The sequence below is a fragment of the Apodemus sylvaticus genome, chromosome 23 (assembly GCF_947179515.1).
Source record: "Apodemus sylvaticus chromosome 23, mApoSyl1.1, whole genome shotgun sequence".
NCBI lineage: Eukaryota > Metazoa > Chordata > Mammalia > Rodentia > Muridae > Apodemus > Apodemus sylvaticus.
In genome coordinates, this window is record NC_067494.1 from 13,683,191 (window position 1) to 13,705,514 (window position 22,324).

The 22,324-nt window shown below is 43.3% G+C and overlaps 1 protein-coding gene across 1 annotated transcript in view; it reads left to right on the top strand.

Moving 5' to 3' along the window:
* The first annotated feature begins 2,679 nt into the window (after window positions 1-2,679).
* Pex7 (peroxisomal biogenesis factor 7) overlaps window positions 2,680-22,324 on the top strand; it is a 66,768-nt gene continuing 47,123 nt past the window's right edge. The window contains exons 1-3 of the mRNA XM_052169803.1: window positions 2,680-2,905; window positions 4,500-4,557; window positions 6,127-6,277. Of these exons, the coding sequence (XP_052025763.1) occupies window positions 2,791-2,905; window positions 4,500-4,557; window positions 6,127-6,277 (324 nt within the window). The 5' untranslated portion in view covers window positions 2,680-2,790. The remainder of the gene's footprint in view (window positions 2,906-4,499; window positions 4,558-6,126; window positions 6,278-22,324) is intronic.

The following is a 22,324-nucleotide window of genomic DNA, read 5'->3' on the forward strand; positions in this document are numbered from 1 at the left end:
GTCTTACCAACATTTTTAGTCATCAAATTTGATCTGTTGATCCATGGCTTGAAAAAAAGGAAAAGCCTTCAAAATTCTGGGCTTAGAGGCATTCATTCACCATGACCGGCTTGAGTGGTATACTTTTTTTTTTTTAAAGACTTATTTATTTGATGTGAATGTGAATATATGTGTGTACACTGTCCCTGTGTTCAGACACACCAGGAGAGGGCATTGGACCTCATTACAGATGGTTGTGAGCCACCATGTAGTTGCTGGGATTTGAACTCAGGACCTCTGGAAGAGCAGTCAGTGCTCTTAACCACTGACCCATCTCTCAAGCTCCTGAGTACTATTCTTTCTTTTTTTTTTCCTTTTTTTTTTTTGTTTGTTTGATTTGGTTTTTCTGAGACAGGGTTTCTCTGTGTACCCCTGGCTGTCCTGGAACTCACTCTGCAGACCAGGCTGGCCTCGAACTCAGAAATCTGTCTGCCTCTGCCTCCCAGAGTGCTGGGATCACAGACGTGCGCCACCACCGCCCGGCTTATTCTTTCTTTTTTAAAAATTATTTATTATTTATTTAATAAAGTATGTGAGTACACTGTAGCTGTCTTCACACACATCAGAAAAGGGCACCAGGCCTCATTACATTGTTGTGAGCCACCACATGGTTGCTGGGAATTGAACTCAGGACCTCTGGAAGAACAGTCAGTGCTTTTACCCACTGAGCCATCTCTCCAGCCCCCTGAGCAGTATTCTTAATACCCAGCAGTAAATGAGTCTGTTGTCCCCATCTTGCGGATCTCTCTCACCTTCATAGCTTCTCCATGGCCAGCTTTCCATGTGACTGTGCTTCACACAAATCTGTCTTTATCTGTCTGCTCTCATACCATTCTCTTTCAAAATAAAAACCATGTCCACGGCTTAAATATTACCTGCATGCAAGTAAGAGGGCTCGTCTGGACTCCATTCTGCTATATTCAAGTACTATACACAGTGCACACTCAACATGTAGAACTGGAGTTTGTTGTCCCAAATTGGCCCACTCCATTGTCCTTATTTCAATTAACAATTCCTGTGTCCAGATAACACAATACTATCACTTCTCGGCCTTTTGGCCGTGATCAAGTGTCGTAAGCACAATACTAAGAGTTGGAAACCATTTTGTCTTCATCTGACCCTTAATCTCACCCTCTTCACACCTTTCCACAATTCTCAGCAAAACACTGCTACCCCAGCATGGCATCTTTTGCTTGAGTTGTTGGTGAAGTCTCTAACCAGTGCTCACTGCCTATCTCTAGTCTCCTTGGGAATGATAACTCACGTAATGGTCCAGATCTGAAAACTTGCACAGGTCTCTATTATTTAAACTGCAGCACAGTTCCTTGGGCATGGTGTGCAATACAAGACCTCACGCTGGAGCATTTGGCTGTCTCTCACCAGGTGGAATCTACAGATGGACTCTACCCACAGTGCTCTTTCTCTGTCAGGCTAGGCTGAGCCCTGGCAGTTGCCATCCCTTGTGGTTTTAGGTTTCCTGGGTTCCTCACCCTTCTCCTGATCCCACAGTGGCTTCCAACTTCCTTCCTTCCTTCCTTCCTTCCTTCCTTCCTTCCTTCCTTCCTTCCTTCCTTCCTTCCTTCCTTCCTTCCTTCCTTCCTTTCCAGACAGTGTTTCTCTACATAGCCCTCCCTGGTTATCCTGGAACTCACTCTGTAGACCAGGCTGGCCTCAAACTCAGAAATCTGCCTGTCTCTGCCTCCCAAGTGCTGGGATTACAGGTGTGCGCCACCACCGCCTGGCCCAACTTTCTATTTAAAGAGAGTCATTTGTATGAATTCACCCAAGATGATCTCCTTTCTAAAGCATTCCCTGCCACCCCACCCTTAAAAACACCTGTGTATATTCACCATAGCATCAATAGCATTTTGAGTACACTTAACAGCTTTCATGTCTTATAATCTCTTGAGCTCAACCACGTACCCCAGTGGGTCTTTTGAATGCAAAAGTCTAGCGCTTGGTATATGCTTGGTATATGGCTTGGTCTGTGCAGGTCGACTGGTTTAATGATTAACAACAGTCTCTTTGACTCTTCAGTGTTTGGTTTGGCAAACTGCACATTCATCTACCGCACTGCAAATGCTTGGCAAACGTCTGATTGAACGAATTAATGAGCCCAAGTTGTCCTTAATTACTGGAATAATTACTTTCCTTAATTACTGGAATCTGCACAGTGCAACTAACTACATAATACCTACAGAAAGTTAACTGTACGCAATAATAGTCCTTTTTTTAAAACTTCATTGTTGTCAGGATTCAAACTACCTTGGGTAACCCAGCTGTCCATTCGTTGCCCTTGGACTCACTAACCGCTTTCCCAGTTTGTCGTGGTTTTTATTTCGTAATTATCAGGAAAACATCAGAAGAGCTAAATTTTGAAAGTTCAAGCAATTAGTAAAAACACAAGGTGCTCCACCATGGAGGTTGCAATTCAACGTGACCAACTGTCAGAAGTGACCCTCAATTAATATCTTCTCCTTTAGGTCTAGAATAATTTCTGGACCAGCTGATTTTAGCTAGAGCAAATCAGTGTTTTTTTTTTTTTTTCCCAAAAGAAAAATGGTCTTCGCGGCGTCAGCTCCCTTTTCTATGTGGCCCAATCAAAATCTAGGATTCCGGGCGTCAGTGTCGTCACTTCCGCCCGACCTTCCTGGACTCCTAAGTTCTCTCTGTGAGCCGCAGCGGTGCACTTCTACCTCGAGACTGTTTCGGCTCCCGGGCGGAGAGGCCGAGTGGCGGCGGGCGGGCGGGATGAGCGCGGCGCGGATGCTGCGGGTGCCGGGCCGCCACGGCTATGCCGTCGAGTTCTCTCCGTACCTGCCGGGCCGCCTGGCCTGTGCCGCGGCGCAGCACTACGGCATCGCGGGTGAGCGCGGGCCGCGCCTCCGGGGCGGGCGTAGGACGCGCTGCTGAGCGCGCGGTGCCGCCCGCCACCGCCAGGGGGAGACAGAGCTCCGCCCTCCCTCCTGTGTCCCCCTTTCTGTAGTTGGCATTGGAGAGCAGGGCATGTCTGCAGCTTGTCCTTTCCCTTCTGTAAGAAGGATGCCCTTCTCAGCATTTGCAAAGTGGAGTCAACAGAGTCACGAGTTCAAAACCACCCTCAACCGAAACGTAGGGAGACCGCTGGCTCTTTCTCGAAAAAGAAAAAAAAATACTAGAAAATTCTGTGCTCGCTTTTTGTTGTCTTACGGAAAATGGAGAAATGTGCAGAGATGTCTAGGTGCTCAAGCCATTTATTTTAACTTATGCCCCATCTGCTGTTGACGCACAGGAGCAATGTGTGGCAAACCGTTGCATTATGTCAGCGAGCTGTAGTAGTTGTTTTGTTTACTGCAGAAAAAAAACTATGATTTCTGAAAAATAGTGGTAAATAACTGATTTCCTTATAGCTTTGTCCATTAGTGCTTAGTGCTTGCACAGATGGGTTTACAGTTCTTGGCCATCAGCTAGGTGGAACACTTTAGTCTTTTATAAAGGTTTCTTATAAGAAATTGGTATATTTAGGAATTTTTTTCCCCAGAGATTTTGTGTGTGTGTGTGTGTGTGTGTGTCTGAGTTTTTTACTTGTACGTATGTCTGTGAACCATGATATGCCTGGTGCCTACTAAGGTCAGAAGAGGCGGTTCAGAGAGGGTATTGGATCCAGTACTGATGGTTGTCAGGTGCCAAGTGGGTACTGGGATTAGAAGCTGGGTCTTCTGTACTCTCAGCCATCTCTCTGGCCTCAGAGTTGGGTTTTTTTTTTCATCAGTTATGTTTAAGGGGAAGTTCTTTAACACTTTACCCACCACCTCACTGACCACAAAAACTCAAAGTGTAATTCTGTTAAGACTCTAGTAACAGTTGAGTGTGCGTGTGAGCTTAGCAATTAGTCATCTTACCTTGTAATGTTCAAGTGCAGATCCACTTCGTCAGATGTTAATAGAGTGTGGGGCAGGGGAGAGAAAGAGACATTAGTCTTTCAGCAAAAATAATTGATTGCTGGCAGATAACAGAAATTAATATTGTCTTCAACACCTGACCAGAGAGTATATGGTATTTCCACACATACTTTGTCTTAAAAATGCTGTGATCCATGTGTTTTACATGCACCAGCAAGGGAGGATCCCAGTCTTGGGAGTCTGTAAGCATGAGCCTTCCTTATTTTCTGTTATTAGAGATGTTAGCTCCAACTTGAAAGGTTTGTGTGCCTCGCACCCGGCCTGGTTTGAGTTGGTACTCTGATGTGTTTCCCCAGACTGGTGTTCGGATTCCAGCCTGGCTACATGGTAAGTTGGGTATTTAATGACTGAAGCACACTTTATAACTTTTAATTGTTTTGTATGTACGGTTACAGTTATTTTTGGGGAAATTTGTGGTAGTTAAAGCAGTTCACAATGCTTAAGGCTTTATCCTAGCTGTCTTCCAGAAGGTTCAACAACATGACTTAGGGTTTTTGTTTTGTTTTGTATTTCTTCTAGGCTGTGGAACTCTATTAGTATTGGATCAAAATGAATCTGGACTTCAGATTTTTAGAAGGTAAAGTGACTGACATTTCTGTTGTTGTGATAAGATATCATAATTAAGACAACTTTTTTTAAAAATTTATTTATTTTTGGTTTTTTGGATTTTTTTTTTTTTTCCGAGACAGGGTTTCTCTGTGTAGCCCTGGCTGTCCTGGAATTCACTCGGTAGACCAGGCTAGCCCCGAACTCAGAAATCCGTCTGCCTCTGCTCCTAGAGTGCTGGGATTACAGGTGTGCCCCACCACTGCCCTGCAAGACAACTTGTGAAAGAAAGAATTTAGGCTTGTAGAGGGTCAGAGTCTATAATGGCGGAGCAAAGTCGTGAAACAGCTGAGAGCTCACGTCTTGAGCCACAAAGGGGAGGCAGAGAGATGCACCCTGGGAATGGGGCGGGGCTTTTGACGTCCCAGAGCCTGTCCCCAGTGGCACACTTCTTCCAGTCATACTGTGTCCTCATCCTTCCCAAATACTGGTCGCACCCGAGGACCGAGTATTCAAACCTAAGAGCCTGTGGTGCCCACTCTCCTCAAGCCATTTTAATGGCCCTAATTATTATATCCTCAGCCTCTGTCAAAGCCTTAATGCAGTTACATTTTGAATATTTGGAACTAATAGGTTTTTAATTTATGATATGAAGTAAACTTCTATATCGGCATCATATAGAAGTTATTTTTGCTAACTAATGATGCCATGTTCTCAAGATCATTAGTGTCTACTTACAGATTATGTATTTTAAACTTAAGGCAGTGAGCTAATTGGTGTACTTGGTGACATTGCCCCTCTTTTGCATCTTTTTTTTTTTTTTTAAGATTTATTTATTTATATTATGTAAGTACACTGTAGCTGTCTTCACACACTCCAGAAGAGGGCACCAGATCTCATTACGGATGGTTGTGAGCCACCATGTGGTTGCTGGGATTTGAACTCAGGACCTTTGGAAGAGCAGTCAGTACTCTTAACCACTGAGCCATCTTTCCAGCCCTTCCTTTGTGTCTTAATAATTTAGTTTTCAACTTTAGAGCTAACGCTCACCTTGTGGCTTTTCCGGTGTTTCTTTGTGCACCTGTCTTCCAGGTTGATTGATGGACACGTGCTACTTCTGTCAGGATTAGTCAAAGGCAGAGGAAAGAGATCCTGTTAAAAAGCCACTACCTGCACATAGCTCAGATGAAAGATTTATGCGATGAGTACCATACAGCTCAGATGAGAGATTTATGGGAATATTTGAAATTATTGGTCTCCATTGTTTGATAGGCTCACTCGTCCATGCTGTGAGTCACAGGCACACAACCGTAAGATCAGGTGACTGTCAGCACGTCTTCGGTGGATGCTGTCATATTAGTGGTTGGACACCTCCTTTTAGTTTAACTTTCGAGCTATCTACCTGCCCTTCATGGGTTGTGCCCCACGGCTGCTGTGAAGTATCCGCTCTATTTATCTGTTTTAGTTTTGAAGATCATCCGAGGTAATGCGTGTTACAAGATGTGAAAAAAAAAAAAGGAAAAAAAAAACCCAATCACTATAAAATGAAGATGTCATCATTTTCTGATGTGTGGTGCATGTATTTTCTTTTCTGGTGTAGCTTTGACTGGAATGATGGCTTGTTTGATGTGACCTGGAGTGAGAACAATGAACACGTCCTTGTCACTGGTAGTGGTGACGGCTCCCTGCAGCTCTGGGACACTGCCAAAGCCACAGGGCCTCTCCAGGTCTATAAAGAACACACTCAGGAGGTATGCTGGGAATCTCCCTGAGATGATTGCTTTCCTTTCTTATTTTTTTTTTTGTTTGAAATCTCTTCGGGATAGACACAGGGAAATGCTTTCAGGGGACAAGGTTAAGCTTTAATGTTTCTGGTTCATAGTAGATGTCACTTACTATTCTGTTCTCCACACATAAAGTACTTCTTAGTCTAAGACAAGGAAAGGTCAGGCTTCTCATTAGGCGACAGCAGTGCCTCTAGCAGGCACTGTGGCATCGTTTCCTCCAGCGGGCCACAGCCTTCATCATGCCCCATGAACACGGCTACATGTAGTGCCCTGAGGGTGGGCAGTTGTTTGCAGGCTGTCGCACGATTGTCCTCAGGCTTCAGGAAGGCTCAGTGTACTCTGGCAACAGCATCAACTAGGAGGCTGAGTCCACTAGAGGAAAAGAAAGATTTATTGTTTTGAAATGTATGTGTGTGACTGTGTGTGTGTGTGTGTGTGTGTGAGTGTGTGTTGTGTGTGTGAGAGAGAGAGAGAGAGTGTGTGTGTGTGTGAGAGAGAGCGAGAGAGAGTGTGTGTGTGTGTGAGAGAGAGAGAGAGAGAGAGTGTGTGTGTGTGTGTGTGTAACTTTGCATGCACACAGGATTCAGCGCAGACATCCATGCAAGCAGAAGGTCCTGGTTTCCCCAGAGAACCGGAGTTTCAGGCATTTGCAAGGTGCCTGGTGTGGTAGCTGGGAACTGAGCTTGGGCGTTCTGTAAGAGCAGTATGTACGTTTGACTGCTGAGCCATCTGGACTGTGTGTGTGTCTGTGTGTGTGTGTCTGTGTGTGTCTCTGTGTGTGTGTGCGCGTGTAATATGAGGCACAGGAACTAGTTTACACTTTGGAAGTACCAAAACGCATGCATACGTTTTAAGAAATGTGCTGAAGACGTTCTTTCTTGGTCTTCTACCTCGGCAACAGAGCCTTCAAATGAAGACTTGCAGATGTGCGCCCAAGCCTTTGCCTGCCTTGTCTTAGGCTTTGAACCAGTGTTTATCACACGGAAGATCACTACTGTTTTGTGAAAAACAAACAAACAAACAAACAAACAAACTGAGTTATGTGAGCATCCTAGATAACATTGTATAATTAGAACTATTTTAAAAAACTCAATAGTACTATAATTAGTCCGTAAAATAAAATTACTTTATTGTGTTGGGATGGCTCCTTGAAGAATATGGTTGTAAATTACAATGGTTTTGGAAAAAAAAAAAATCACTGGGCACTGGCAGCTGTGGTGAAAAGGAACTTGGGAAGTCAGATAGAGGAATCCCTTCAGAGCAGCGAGTGAGATTCAGACGCTGTGGCATCCTGCTGGTCTTGCTGACTGCTGTGGGACTCTTGTAGCCCAGGCTAGCCCGGGGATCACTGTACAATTGAACGTGACCTGGAGCTGCTGGCCCTCCTGCCTCAGTGTCCCACGTGCCAGGGTTACAGATGTGATCCACCGTGCCTTATTTACATTCCGTTATACCAAAGCTTATTTTTGCTCTTTCTTACCCAATTTGTGTTACAAATAACTTGTTTTTTTTTGTTTTTTTTTTTTTTTACTTTCTTTCTTTCAAACTATCCTTTCCTCCCAATTTTTCCCCCCAAATTGTGTTGCCTTTTATTGGTTATTGTGTAAATGATAGGATGATGCTGAACGGATCTTGAGGTAAGATCCAGTGACAGGAACTGGGGTGCCGCTTTACCTTTACTTGCTACATCACTTCTAAAAGTCACACTTATGAGCCATTGGCTTCACGGCTATATACATTTATTTGTCTGTGAGAGTCAAGGACCATAGGATTTGTTTTTTAACATGTGTTAAGGTGGATATGTAATTAATGTATAGATCATTTTTATATACTCAGCGGTCTCTTTATATTCTCTAGGAAATTCTGGTTGGAATGTCCCTGATGGCCGATCCTTATGAATTTTTCCATTTCTGGAATTAGTTTATTTGACTTTTAGATTGTTCTAATCAATGGTCAGAAAAATGGCTTCTCTTGTGCTTGAGTCTGCTTTTTTTTTTTTTTTTTTTGGTTTTTTTGGAGACAGGGATTCTCTGTCCTGTCCTGGAACTCACTCTGTAGACCAGGCTGGCCTCGAACTCAGAAATCCGCCTGCCTCTGCCTCCCAGAGCGCTGGGATTACAGGCGTGTGCCACCACCGCCGGCTGGAGTTTGCTTTCTTTAGCAACAAATTCTTGTTTCACATATCATTCTCTGAAGCTCTGAAGATGTGCTGTGTTGAAGACAAACTTTGTCATGTGTGTACATTTCAAGATTGTTTTCTTCTCAAACATAATTTTTTAATATTGGTTTATTTGGATTGTATTTGTGGAGGGCATGTGTGTGTTATACATGTGTACCTATGTTTTCTCGCATGTATGGGCAGCGTGAACACTGTGTGCTTGAGTGTGTGTTCAGAGGCGAAAGGGGACACAGGTTGTCCTTTTCTGTGAGGCTCCTCCTCATTTCTTTGAGACGAATTGTCTCACTGAACTCAGACCTAGCCTAGCAGCCAGGAAGCTCCTGTGATCCTCCTGTCTCTGTCCTGGACAGTGCCAGGGCTATAGATGCACGGTGACACCTGGCCTTTTCATGAGGACACTGTGGATTAGAACTCATCTTTTCATCCTTGTGCAGAAAGCAGTCTTACTCACTGAGATCTCTCTCTAGTCCTCAAAGGTAACTTTTGATAACATTTGTATCAGGATGTTTGGCTCTTAGCTAAAAGTAGTTTTAACAGTTTCATGGTTTGATTGCTGTTGTTGTTGCTATTTTACTGATAGCTTGTTTATGTGAACTAACCATGCACCCTCATGTGTTGATCCTGACTTCTGTCTTAGTGCGGGCTGCTATTCAGAAGCAGGGTTTCTGTGATTAGTCCTAGAACGTGGTAATCCGAGAAAGCTCATTGGCTGCCTACAAAACATTGGAGGCGGAGTAGCTCGTAGATAACAGAAATCTGTCCCAGTTCTAGAAGCCGAAGTCCTAGGTCGGAGTGCCGCAGGGTCAGGGTCAGCTGATCCTGTGGTCTCATCACAGGATGGAAAAGGATGCAGAGTCCCTAGTGCTGTTTGTCTGATTGTCTTGTTCTGTAGCCCTGTAGACCAGGCTAGCCTGAAACTCGTTATGAAGCACAGGCTAGCAATCTTCCTGGCTCTGTTTCCCAAGTGTTAGGATTATAGTCATGAGACGCCATGCCTGAAGGGATTCCTTTTACGAGGACACCAACCCCATTCGTGAGACCTCTACCTCTCTTAGCTAGTTGTCTTCTCAAGGACCCACTCCATCACATCAGGTTGGTGGCTGTGACTTCAGCTCTGGAGTTTGGAGTAGTGAGGGACAGGGAGATGTGAATCCATTGCACATTCCGAGTACTAAGGAAACAATAATTTCAGGTCAGGAACTATGGCGTTTGTTGAATATATTTGTAACTGAGTGAGCAGTTCTGGTTTTTGTTTTGTCACCAGTGTGTTCAGGAAAGCTACATCACAAAGTAAAAGGACACGCAGTGTGTCATCGCCTGTGCAGCATGGCTTTAGGCAGCCTTAGGCTTGAGGTCACAACTCGTATGCAAAGGAACTCTGGATAACTTCCTTAGTTTTTCCTCAGCCCAGTCTCTTCCTTTCTAAGTTGAGTGTACTTGTGTAGTTTAGGTCAGGATCCATACGGGTGCTTCAGCTCCAGCTAGCGTTGAATAAATACAGGCTAGTAGTATAGACTTTCGGAGAGAGATTAGGAAAATAAACCACTGAATTGTTCCAGGTACTTGATTTCTTATGTTTAATATGAACTTTAAAAGTTAGCGTCCAGGGCAGTGGGTCCGTGTGGGTTTTCATACACACTTGAGTGCACCCCTGCCCGTTTCCCCACTCTCCCCTTTGGCATCCATTATTCTTCCCTTGTTTTACTCTCTTTTCTGCTACTGTTTCTTTAGTGATAGGTAATTGATCATGGCGTACAGCCTGAGAGTACAGATGAAACCATTTTACTCCCCAGCCCTTGTTTCTGGTAGCAAAGCCCTGAATCTTGTCCCCAGAAGCGTGTTCTAATTCATCTTCTAAATGAACCCAACCTGCTTGGTTTGTCCTGGGCCTCAGGTGGCCGGCCCCACAATGGCTCCCTGTGCTTGCTCTTCTCAGGGACTTCCCTGACACGGGGAATGTTGGCCTGCCGGAATCTACCCAGCTGTCCCTGTCGGGGACCTGCAGCCCCATGTCATTTCAGACCCACTCTCAACTCTGAGCTTGTTGGGAATGTCACTCCAGTGGATTTCCTCTCTGCCTCTTACAGACCACACAAGTCAGAGCTGAAGGCAGAGTGCATGTGAAGAGCCGGCAGAGGCTCTCTCTTCTCCAGTTTTCTCTCAGAGCAACCACTTCTGGAGAAGTCCAGCCCCATAAAGTCAGAGCCTGCTGCTTCTGGCTGCTCAGGGCAGGTCACACTGTGGCTCTCAGACACGTTTGTCCTGAGGCTCTTGACAGACTAAATTCCAGGAGTGCACAGCTATCTCTCAAGATTGGAAAATAGGAATTGTCACTCTGTTCATTTCAGAGAAAGTGTTGTCGTTGAGATGGTGTCTGACAAGTGTGGGCTCCTGGGTTCCCCCTGTTGTAACTGCTGAGGGTTGCTTTGGGTTCATATGCGATGGGGAGACATATAGACTTCTGTCTCTGACATACTCAATTGAGCCCTAAATACCAAAAAACTCTGAGCTCTGCATCCACCTGAAGGCAACGTGTCCTTCATCAGCATCCTCAACTCGAGCTGGAAGGGACTGAGCTCCTGCTCCCACCAGACAAGGGAGTTACTAAACAACCTGCTCAGCGCCCAGGCCGACCTAGCACAGGAGTCTCAGCCTCAGCACCCGTTTCCCTTCAGAGCAAGAATTTGGTCCAGGCCCTGAAGCAGTGTCCCACGGTGAACAAGGCATGCTTCGGATACAGCACCCACGATTATGGCTTTCTGTTCACTCCTTGTCAGGTTCTTTGTTGTAACTGCAAACTGCATTGCAGTTCACAGTTATAAGGGAAAATGTGTTCTTAGACGCGTTTCTCAGTCTTAAAATAAATCATTTAAAATACTACTTTAATATAAAATGTTTGGTTCCCTTAAAGGAACTGGGAAGACATTGAAAAAAAATCACATTTAATTTAATTTTATTTATTTTTTTAATTTTATTTTTTCGGTTTGCAAGAATTTTATTGAGTATTTTTGCATTGATATTCAAAAGGGAAAATGGGTCTGAAGTTCTCTTTCTTTGTTGGGTCTTTGTGTGGTTTTGGTATCAGCATAACTGTGGCTTCATAGAATGAATTGGGTGGTTGGTTTCTTTCAGTTTCTATTTTGTGGAATAGTTTGAAGAGTATTGGTATTAGGTCTTCTTTGAAGGTCTGATAGAATTCTGCACTAAACCCATCTGGTCCTGGGCATTTATTTGGTTGGGAGACTATTAATTTCTTTAGGGGTTATGGGACTGTTTAGATGGTTTATCTGATCCTGATTTAACTTTGGTATTGGATATCTGTCTAGAAAATTATCCACTCCATTCATATTTTCCAGTTTTGCTCAATATAGACTTTTGTGTAGATCTGATGATTTTTTGAATTTCCTTAGTTTCTGTGGTTTTTTTTTTTTTTTTTTTTTTTTTTTTTTTTTTTTTTTTTTTTTGAGACAGGGTTTTTCTGTATAGCTCTGGCTGTCCTGGAACTCACTCTGTAGACCAGGCTGGCCTCGAACTCAGAAATCCACCTGCCTCTGCTTCCCAAGTGCTGGGATTAAAGGCGTGTGCCACCACTGTCCGGCTTAGTTTCTGTTGTTATGTCTCCCTTTTCATTTCTGATTTTGTTAATTTGGATTCTGTTTCTGTCCTCTGGTTAGTCTGGCTATAAGGGTTTATCTATCTTGTTGATTTTCTTAAAAAACTAGCTCCTGGTTTTGTTGATTCTTTGAATAGTTTCTTTTTGTTTGTACTTGGTTGATTTCAGCCCTGAGTTTGATGATTTCCTGCCTTCTACTCCTCTGGGGTGTATTTACTTCTTTTTGATCCAGGACTTTCAGGTGTGCCATTAAGCTGCTAGTGTATGTTCTCTCCAGTTTCTTTTTGGAGGCACTCAGGGCTATGAGTTTTCCTCTTACCACTGCTTTCATTGTGTCCCATAAGTCTGGGTATGTTGTGCATTCATTTTCATTAAATTCTAAAAAGTCTTTACTTTCTTTATTTCTTCCTTGACCAAGGTGTCATTGAGTAGGGCGTTGTTCAGCTTCCATGTGTATGTGGGTTTTCTGTTTTTGTTGTTATTGAAGACCAGCCTTAGTCCGTGGTGATCTGATAGGATGCATGGGATTATTTCAGTCTTCTTGTATCAGTTGAGGCCTGTTTTGTGGTCAATTATATGTTCAATTTTAGAGAAAATACCATGAGGTGCTGAGAAGAAGGTGTATTCTTTTGTTTTAGGATGAAATGTTCTATAGATATCTGTTAAATCCATTTGATCCATAACTTCTGTTAGTTTCACTGTGTCTCTGTTTAGTTTGTGTTTCCAGGATCTGTCCATAGATGAGAGTGGGGTGTTGAAGTCTCCCACTATTATTGTGTGAGGTCCAATGTATGCTTTGAGATTTAGTAAAGTTTCTTATATGAATGAGGGTGCCCTTGCATTTGTAGCATAGATGTCCATAGTTGAGAGTTCTTCTGGTAGATTTTTCCTTTGATGAGTATGAAGTGTCCTTCCTTATCCTTTTTGATAACTTTTGGTTGCAAGTTGATTTTATTTGATATTAGAATGGCTTCTCTAGCTTGATTCTTGGGAGCATTTGCTTGGAAAATTGTTTTCCAGCCCTTTACTCTGAGGTAGTGTTTATCTTTGACACTGAGGTGTGTTTCCTGTGTGCAGGAAAATGCTGGGCCCTGTTTACGTATCCAGTCTGTTAGTCTATTTTTATTGGGGGAATTGAGTCCATTGATGTTAAGCGATATTAAGGAATAGTGATTATTGCTTTCTGTTATTTTTGAGGTTATTTTTATGTTTGTGTGGTTATCTTCTTTGGGGTTTGTTGAAAAAAGATTACTTTCTTGCTTTATCTAGGGTGTAATTTCCCTCTTTGTGTTGGTGTCTTCCATCTATTATCCTTTGAAGGCTGGATTTGTGGAAAGATAGTGTGTAAATTTGGTTTTGTCATGCAATATCTTAGTTTCTCCATTTATGGTAATTGAGAGTTTTGCTGGGTATTGTAGCTTGGGCTGGTATTTGTGTTCTCTTAGGGTCTGTATGACATTTGCCCAGGGTCTTCTAGCTTTCATAGTCTCTGTTGAGAAGTCTGGTGTAATTCTGATAGGTCACCCTTTATATGTTACTTGACCTTTTCCCCTTAGTGCTTTTAATATTCTTTGTTTTGTGCATTTGGTGGTTTGACCATTATGTGACAGGAGGAATTTCTTTTCTGGTCCAGTCTATTTGGAGTTCTGTAGGCTTCTTGTATGTTCATGGACATCTCTTTCTTTAGGTTAGGAAATTTTTCTTCTGTAATTTTGTTGAAGATATTTACTGGCCCTTTAAGTTGGGAATTTTCACTTTCTTCAATACCTTTTATCTTTAGGTTTGGTCTTCTTATTGTGTCCTGGATTTCCTGGATGTTTTGGTTTAGGAACTTTTTGCATTTTGCATTTTCGTTGACTGTTCTGTCAATGCTTTCTATGGTATCTTCTGCACCTGAGAGTCTTTCTTCTATCTCCTGTAGTCTGTTGCTGATGCTTGCATCTATGACTCCTGATCTCTTTCCTAGGTTTTCTATCTCCAGGGTTGTCTCTCTTCGTGATTTCTTTATTGTTTTTATTTCCATTTTTTAGATCGTGGGTGGTTTTGTTCAATTCCTTCACCTGTTTTCTTGTGTTTTCCTGTAATTCTTTAAGGGATTTTTGTGTTTCCTCTTTAAGGGCTCCTACCTGTTTATCTTTGTTCTCCTGTACTTCTTTAAGGGAGTTATTTATGTCCTTCTTAAAGTCCTCTATCATCATCATGAGATGTGATTTTAAATCAGGGTCTTGCTTTTCTGGTGTGTTGAGCTATCCAGAGCTTGCTGTGGTAGGAGAACTGGGTTCTGATGATGCCAAGTAGCCTTGGTTTCTGTTGTTTCTGTTCTTGTCCTTGCCTCTTGCCATCTAGTTATCTCTGGTGTTAGCTGGTCTTGCTGTCTCTGCAAGCCTGTGTCAGTACTCCTGGGAGACCAGTTCTCAGATGGAGGAATTTGGGTATGGAGAGGTGTGGCATAGGGTGAGCTCCTGGGTGCAGATGGAAACTGGAAGGATCCTGTCCCCAGCTGTTCCTTGGTTCCTGTGTCCTGCTGGCTCTGGACTGGTCCCTCTTGGGCCAGGAATTTGAGCTGAAGTGGTGGTCTTACCTGTGCTCATAGGTGTGTCCACATTCCTGGGAGACCAGCTGTCTCCCGGAGGTATTTGTGTATGGAGCATTGTGGCACAGGATCAGTTCTGGGCGCTGACAGAAACCGGAAGCCCTAGCATTTTATTCTAGTGTGTTCCTTCTGGGGGAAGTATATCCAACAGTCAACTTTCAGTTGGAACAGAAACGACAAATCCAAGATTTAGATCAGTTTTAGGCTCTGGGAGTGAAGGTCTTGTTGGAATCAAAGAAAAAAGAAACCGACTTAACATCAAGGGGTGGTGGGTGAGGTGACTTGGTGGATACAGGTGCCCGGCGGCCAACTTAACATCAAAGCATGAGTCAGATTCTTCTCTGTGTTGTCTAATTCAGACAGACACCATTGCATCTTTTAAGCCCCAGTCCTTAGTCAGGAAGAATAGGACAGACTGCAAAGTTCAGCAAGGACAACAATGACAAAGACAACAACAACAACAGCAGCAGCAGCAGCAGCAGCACAGAAAACAAGCAGCAAGGCAGGGAGGGGTGGACTGCACTCCATGTCGGCTTCAGACCTTGGAGCAGCGCTGTGTGATTGAGGGCACAGCAGAGGAGTCCAGAGTCAGCCCTGTGTGTACGTGCCTGTCTCATTCTCAGTTAGCAGGATACTCGTAAACACTACACATTTGTTCTTGCTGAGCAACCACGTTTCTCGATTTACAGAATCTCTCCCCCACTTCTTTGCCCCACTCTCCTTTCTTTCTGACACTTTGGTCCTGGCCAACTTCCAAATGTAGCCCAGGAAGGTCGTGAACTTCTCATCCTCATGCCTGTAACCCCTGGATGCTAGGAATGCGTCTGTCTGTGCATGCCCGGCTAGGATTGCATTTGTCTGCGCATGCCCAGTGTATGTGGTGCTGGAAAGGGCTCTCCTGACCTCGGGTGCACTAGGCAGGGACACTCCCCACCGAGCTATCACCAGCTTGGGATTATTTTTTCTTTTTGCAGACATGTAGTTTCCAAGTGCTTATAAAAACTAATCATTGAGCAGAGGATGCCATTGTTCATATTCTGTCCCAGGGAAATTGTATTTATTTATTCATTTTATAGTAATAATATACTGAATGATTTATGTCTCTAAAGTGTGAATTAATAATGTACCCTTTGATAAGGACAGCTGACACATCTGATGAATACCAATAAAATATTAATATAGAATGATTATCATATATTTGACATCAGTATGGGCCATTTTGAGATACATTTACACTTAAAATACCATGAAAGATTTCTCTACCAAAGGGATTTTTTTCTGTTTTTCTTTTTTTCCATTTTTGGTGATGCAGTTGACAGACTGAGCGCTTGCTCTGTGCACGTTAGGCAAACACTCTACTGCTGAGCCACACTCCAGCCTCTCTTATTTTCTTTTAAAGGGTTGTAATAATTATAGGAAGAAAATCAGCACTGTGTATTAACTTTTGCATATTTAGCCACAGTCAGCCATTTATTTTGTTTTAGAGTAGATTGCTACAGGTATATTTTAGAATATTTTAAAATGGCCGTTTAAAACTCTGTGACAGCGTAGAAAACTATGTCCTAGTTAGAGATGAGCTAACTAATTTTCTTTCTTTGAATTTTATGGCCAGTAGGCTGAATTATCTGCCGCCATTGTTAAAGGAGCACCGTGTGGTATTTTAAGATCTGTCCTTGAATTAAGAGCTAGACATGCCTTTGCTATGCACATGCTATGATATGCACATGCTATGTTCCAGGCACGTATGAGGCTTGTCTGCTAATCTCCAGTAGTTTTGGGGTCATGCGAACAAAGAGAATCAGTTGGTATGACTGGAGCATATGGTATGTGTGGAGGGAGAGTCGGGGAGCAGTATGGGTCATTTCCCAGTGGAACCCTGTGAGGTATGCTCCTGTCTACCAGCTACCAGCTGCAGAAGCGGATTAAATTCCCAGTAAACCTGCTTCAGGCGGCAGCCTTAGGGCTATACTACAATGCGGAAGTTGAAATCTCCACATTTAAAATGAGAAAAGTATGTATAATATTTGTTTTATCGCAATGCTCTCAAACTTTCTGAGCATTAAGCATTTCCTAGGATGCATTGGATGTGTATAACATTGTTTGGAAAACCACTGCCTTAACTTCAGAAGCAAACAGTGTGACACACCGGAGTCGTCTAGGACTCTAAATAACCTTGACAACTTGCCCCAGACCCCAGACATTGTAACCTAAGAACTTTTGGTATAAGCTCATATAAAATCTATCTCATGGGAGAATTAGTTTACAATACACTTAACCTTTATATAAGAGGCCTGTAGTACAATATATACAACCATATAATTAAAGTTATTTATATTTGTCATAAATATATGCTATTAATATATATAAATTTATATAATTAATTTCAAAAACAAACAGTAGGGATGCAGTTCAAGACTAACAATATTAGTTGCATGTAAAGCAAGTGGGAGAGAAAGAGCACTGACCCAAAAATGGAAGTAAGATTTCTTTAGATATAAGTCATATTATATTTTGACCTTGGACCAGTGAAACATTTTACAGAATTAGAAATCACAGTTTAAAACAGGATAAAAAAGGACAAACTAAAGAAATGATCTAGGACCTAGCAGATGACTCCATTAGCAGGTGTTGGAAATCATTTATTTCAAGTGACTTTAAAAATATTGTATTGTGACTACCATCTCTGACATGGTCTGATCATGAATGGAAAGATAATAGAGATTTTACTGCATTCAGAAAAATCAGTGTTGCTATTCTGAAAGTCTCATCTATGTATAGAAAGATGATGCTTAACAGCAGTCATGAAACCAAATGTTTTATTCTAAGAGAAAAGAGTTTTGGAATAAAGAAGATATATAGAACATTTATCTTAAAATTAGGTGTGAACTATTCATATAACCTTAAGGTTTATTTTTCCTCTGTTAAAAATGCATATTTCCCAGATCTTTGCTCTGTAAAGAGAAGCATTCACTCTCTCCTACAATGGCATCCTCAGTGCCGATAGTATAGCTTCTAAATAGTCTTATAACACATTCAGTGGGCTCTGGAGGAGTCATTGGCTCTAGGACCACAGAGGACATAGACAAGATGAAACTTGTGTTTGAAAGCAAGATGATTTTGGAGGCATGTCCAAAGCTGAGAAGAGACAACATGAAGGGACTCTCAGTGGCCAAAGATAGCACAGTCTGAACACTGGAAAGAGCAAATGAGAGCACTGAGTACGTGCACACACATACCCACACAGTCAGCTGCTTATATACTTTTTGTACATGGAATTGTGATAATCAGAATAAAATCTCCATTGTGGAAGATTAGTAGTATTGCCAGCTCCTTTTTTTTTCTTCAGACAATGAGGAATCGTGGCACACATTGCCTTCTCTGTGTGAATTTTTGGTGGAACAAACAAAACAGTTGATTAGAAAATTCCTTAGAGTAGAATCCTGTGAAACATACACAAAAGGAGTAACAGCACATTGGCATTTTGTGGCCTGTGATGACATACTGACTCTGGGAGAGGGTCATCTGCAGACGCTAGCACTGTTAATCCACGATTGAAACATTCTCTGAACAATCTAGGATCAGGAAAAAGTGGGCCAATCTGAAGTTATACACCTCCTGATTGGATAGGAAGCCAAACCGATCTAGCTGAGTCTGCTTAAGTCTCCAGATCTAACTTCCGATCTCAAGGACACGGGATGGGCGAAGGACCATCCTGAGGTCACATCCAGCATGCTGGGCCATGTGCAGAGTGACCTACGTCATCCCTTCATCAGACAGACGTCATTGGAAGGCGGGGAGAAGAAACAGTGGGGAGGGGCATGTCAGCCTAGAAGGGAATCAACAGACGTTACTCTAGCTGTAAATGATATTGTGGCAATCAGACAAATATATATTACTAGATGACTTTAGGGAAGCCACTCTGAATATTCAAGGGATGAATATGATCTGTGCCAGTGATAAAAGAAAGCCCTGTCTGCTAGTGCTTAGGAGTGCAGTGGTCTGATAGTAAGGGAATCAACCTGATAGGAACCATTCTAGTCAACAGCTAGTGACGGGGGACAGGAAACCAGGGGAACGACGTGATAGACAAAATGGCAGCCACGTGGGATACTCTGTATCTTCCTGGACACTTCCAAATCTCCATGGTGAGAAAGACTTACAAGTTTTCTACAGTAAAGAAAATAGCCCCTTTCAATCACTGAGATTTAGGATCACTGTCCCTTTCCTTTGCACTCATGACGGTTAAGTGAACATTCTGAGCAAGTTTCTGTTTGTTTTTAATTAAGTAGATCACCTTACGAAAGGGCATTCCTTTAGGGCAGAGCGACACAAGCTCTTTGGGAGTTGGTTTCTGTTGTAAAACATCCGCTCAAACTGATGTTGATGAAGTACAGCTTTGCTAAAGTGTACAAGATACTGCCAGTGGTTTTTTTGTTTGTTTGTTTGTTTTTCTCTCTCCTATATTTCCAATTAATTTTATTCAGTGCCAAGAGTCATTTCATCTCTAGGACCCTGCTTTTGAAACTAGCCAGGTATTGCATATTATTTCTCTGTATTTAATTTGACAGTTCTCAGTGTTCATCCTTCCAGTGGTTGTGGAGGGGGAAACTGGAAACACACACACACACACACACACACACACACACACACACAGAGCTTGCTCTGCATCCCAAAAGCCCCCCTTAGCCCTGCTGAGAGTGGGATGCTGTGCTCGGCCCAGCTGGGAAACTGAGCAGCCCTGCAGTGTGTCCTGGGTTCAGGCTGGTCTGTGGAGAGAGGCCGTGGCAAGGGCTGAGAGGACACAGTACTGCATGCGAGGGACACTTGACTGGGACGGGGCAGGAGGAGCGTCCTCGATTCTGAGGGAGAGTATGAATACAGAAGTAGGCACAACAGTCAGCCACACTGTGAGAGGTGAAGCAAAGTACCCGGAAGGCAGGAAGGCCAGGGCAGAGGACGCACGGGCACAAACAGTGGGCATTTGGCCCTGAGCGGAGATCTGTGGGAAGACATCGCTGACTTGAATTGTTGGAAATATTTTATACTTATATATGTAAGATGTAAAAATGGCACATTGGGCACTCAATATTTACCCTGTAGCTTAAGAAATAGGGCATTCCGTATGCTCTGGAGTCCCCAGTTCCCTCCTTATAATCCTTCCATCTCCCCTCCGTCTCTCCTTCTTGCTAGAAGAAACCACCTTCTTCAGCTATCTGTTTACACTTTCTTTGCTTACATATGTCTGTGCTCCGAAGGCATGCATAGTTTTGCATGATTTTGACCTTTGGGCAATACAGATCATCATGGATGAAACTCACACGATGCCGAGTGGAGCTGAAAAGCGGCGGCAGCCACAGTGTCGAAAGGCTTTGAGCAGGGCTTGAATCTGTTCTTACAGATGTGCTTTCATGCAAGCTGGATAGAGGCCATAGTGCATGAAAACAAGCAGGGGCAGATGGGGACGGTGGTCAGGGGTTGCTGGACTCTTGAGTCGTAGCTGATGGTGGATGGCAGTAGTCTGAGAGGAATCCCAGCAAACTTAGGCATGGCCTGTTAAGTTGTTCTCTTAATTCTTTGCCCTCAGTGTCCTGGGCGGAGGGCAAGCTTGTCCCTTGCTTCAAGTCTTTCCTTGCTCTCTCCCCAGAGACTGCTGCTTTCTAACGCTCAGGTCTCCTGTACAGTGCATGCTTTCCCCGGGATTGTATTGAGAAGGAACTGGCTGCCCTTGTTAAGCCTTGTTATGCCGCCTTACTTTTCGTCAGTGTCTTTATGTTTATGTTTTTATAGGTACCTTCTCCCACTAAAGCGCAAGGTCCACGAGGGCCGGCCTTGTCTCCCATCACAGGCATCTCGCCTCATGTCCTGGCTACTGATACTTAGTATTCAGTTAGTGCCTGTTGACAGTGGGATGAATTGACTTGCGCTGGGTCCATGGAGCCAGGGTTCCCTTTTCATCTGTGTCACAAGCATCTCTCAGGCCGTGAACTGTTCTTAGAGCGTGAGGTAATTGACCATTTGTCCTTAGACACTCAGAATGTATAATGCGTCATATCATCTTCCTGCTTCCAGTCTTCTGCATGCTAGACACCGCCCTCACTCTCAGTTGGCCGCAGTCCTCCAGGGTTCCCCAGCCCTACTCCCTGGGGACTGACTCTTCTTTTATATCTTTTTTCTCCCTTTGAGAGTCTTACTATGTGCCCAAGGCTGATACATCTGCCTCTAACTCTAGAGTACTGGGTTCACGGGCATGTGCTACCACATCCAGCCTTGTTTGGGTTTCTGGTGCTGTCTCTGATCACTGATTTACCTCTGCTTCTTAAGCCCACTAACATTTTGTCCAGCCTCAAGTCCTGCAGGAATGTGATCTTCCATCATAACAGTCCTTCCGTACGCATGTCTGTTTTAAACTGCAGCTTAGTTAATTGTTGGCATACGTGGGTGTGCATGTGCGTGTGAGCTCATGTCAGGCCGAGTGTATGTGCACTCGGAACCAGAGGACAGTCTCTGGTGTCCCCAAGGGCTGGATGCCTCTTTTCTTGTTTGTTTTCTTCTCTTCTTGCTTGGACGTGGGCAGTGGGAGGGCAGGGCTGGGGCAGAGTGTGAATCCCGGGGGATATTCTTTTAATCCAGTCTGTTTGTTGGGCATCTGAGATGTACTCTCATATGGAGCCCGGGCTGACCTTGAAATCACTCTATTCACCGAGTTGGTTTTCTGCCTCTGCCTCCCCAGTGCTGGGTATAGATGTGTGACATTGCCCTGAGCATAATCAACATTTTAAGAAATAAAAATGTAAAAATATCCTTGATGTACAAAACATCAAATATTTAACTTATTTACTTGGTTCTGGAACTTTAATAATTTACACCCACCAATTTCATAATAGTATAGGTAACAATTGAACAGTTATATTTAACACGTTAATAGTGTTTGTAGGTTTACCATAGTCCACTGAGAACACATTTAGTTATGATCCTACAATAAAGTTTAACTCTGTCATCGCTTAATATAGGTACCATCTTATGTGTGTCGAGAGCACATCTAAGATCAACATCCTCAGCATCTTTCAGGCATATGTGATTATTAACCTCTTATCTCTAGGATGTGTTGATTTTATAACTAAAAATGTGTACGGTTTGGCCGAAGTCCCTTCCGCCTTCACCCTCCCAGCCTGTGGTGACCACTGTTCTAGGTTTGACTTTTTTGGATTTCATGTCTGTCTTGGTCACTGTTCTTCTACTGTGAAAAGACACCATGACCTAGGCAACTCTTATAAAGGAAGCTTTTAATTGGGGCTGGTTTACAGTGTCAGAGGTTCAGTCCATCACCGTCATGGTGGGAAGCATGGCGGCGTGCAGGCAGACACTGGATTAATAGCTAAGAGCTACATCTAGAGTTTGTGGCCAAGTTCTGGGCCTAGCCCAGCCTCAGGGCCATACTTCTTCCAGCAAGGCCACAGTTCCTAATCCTTCAAATCAAGCAGTTCCATCCCTGGTCAATAAGCATTCAGATATACGAGCCTGTGGAGGCCACTCTTATCTAAACTACCACAATGTCTTACGTGAAAAAACATCCAAAATTTAGATAAAGCACAGATCAGAATGAATGATGCTTCTTCACGACAAACC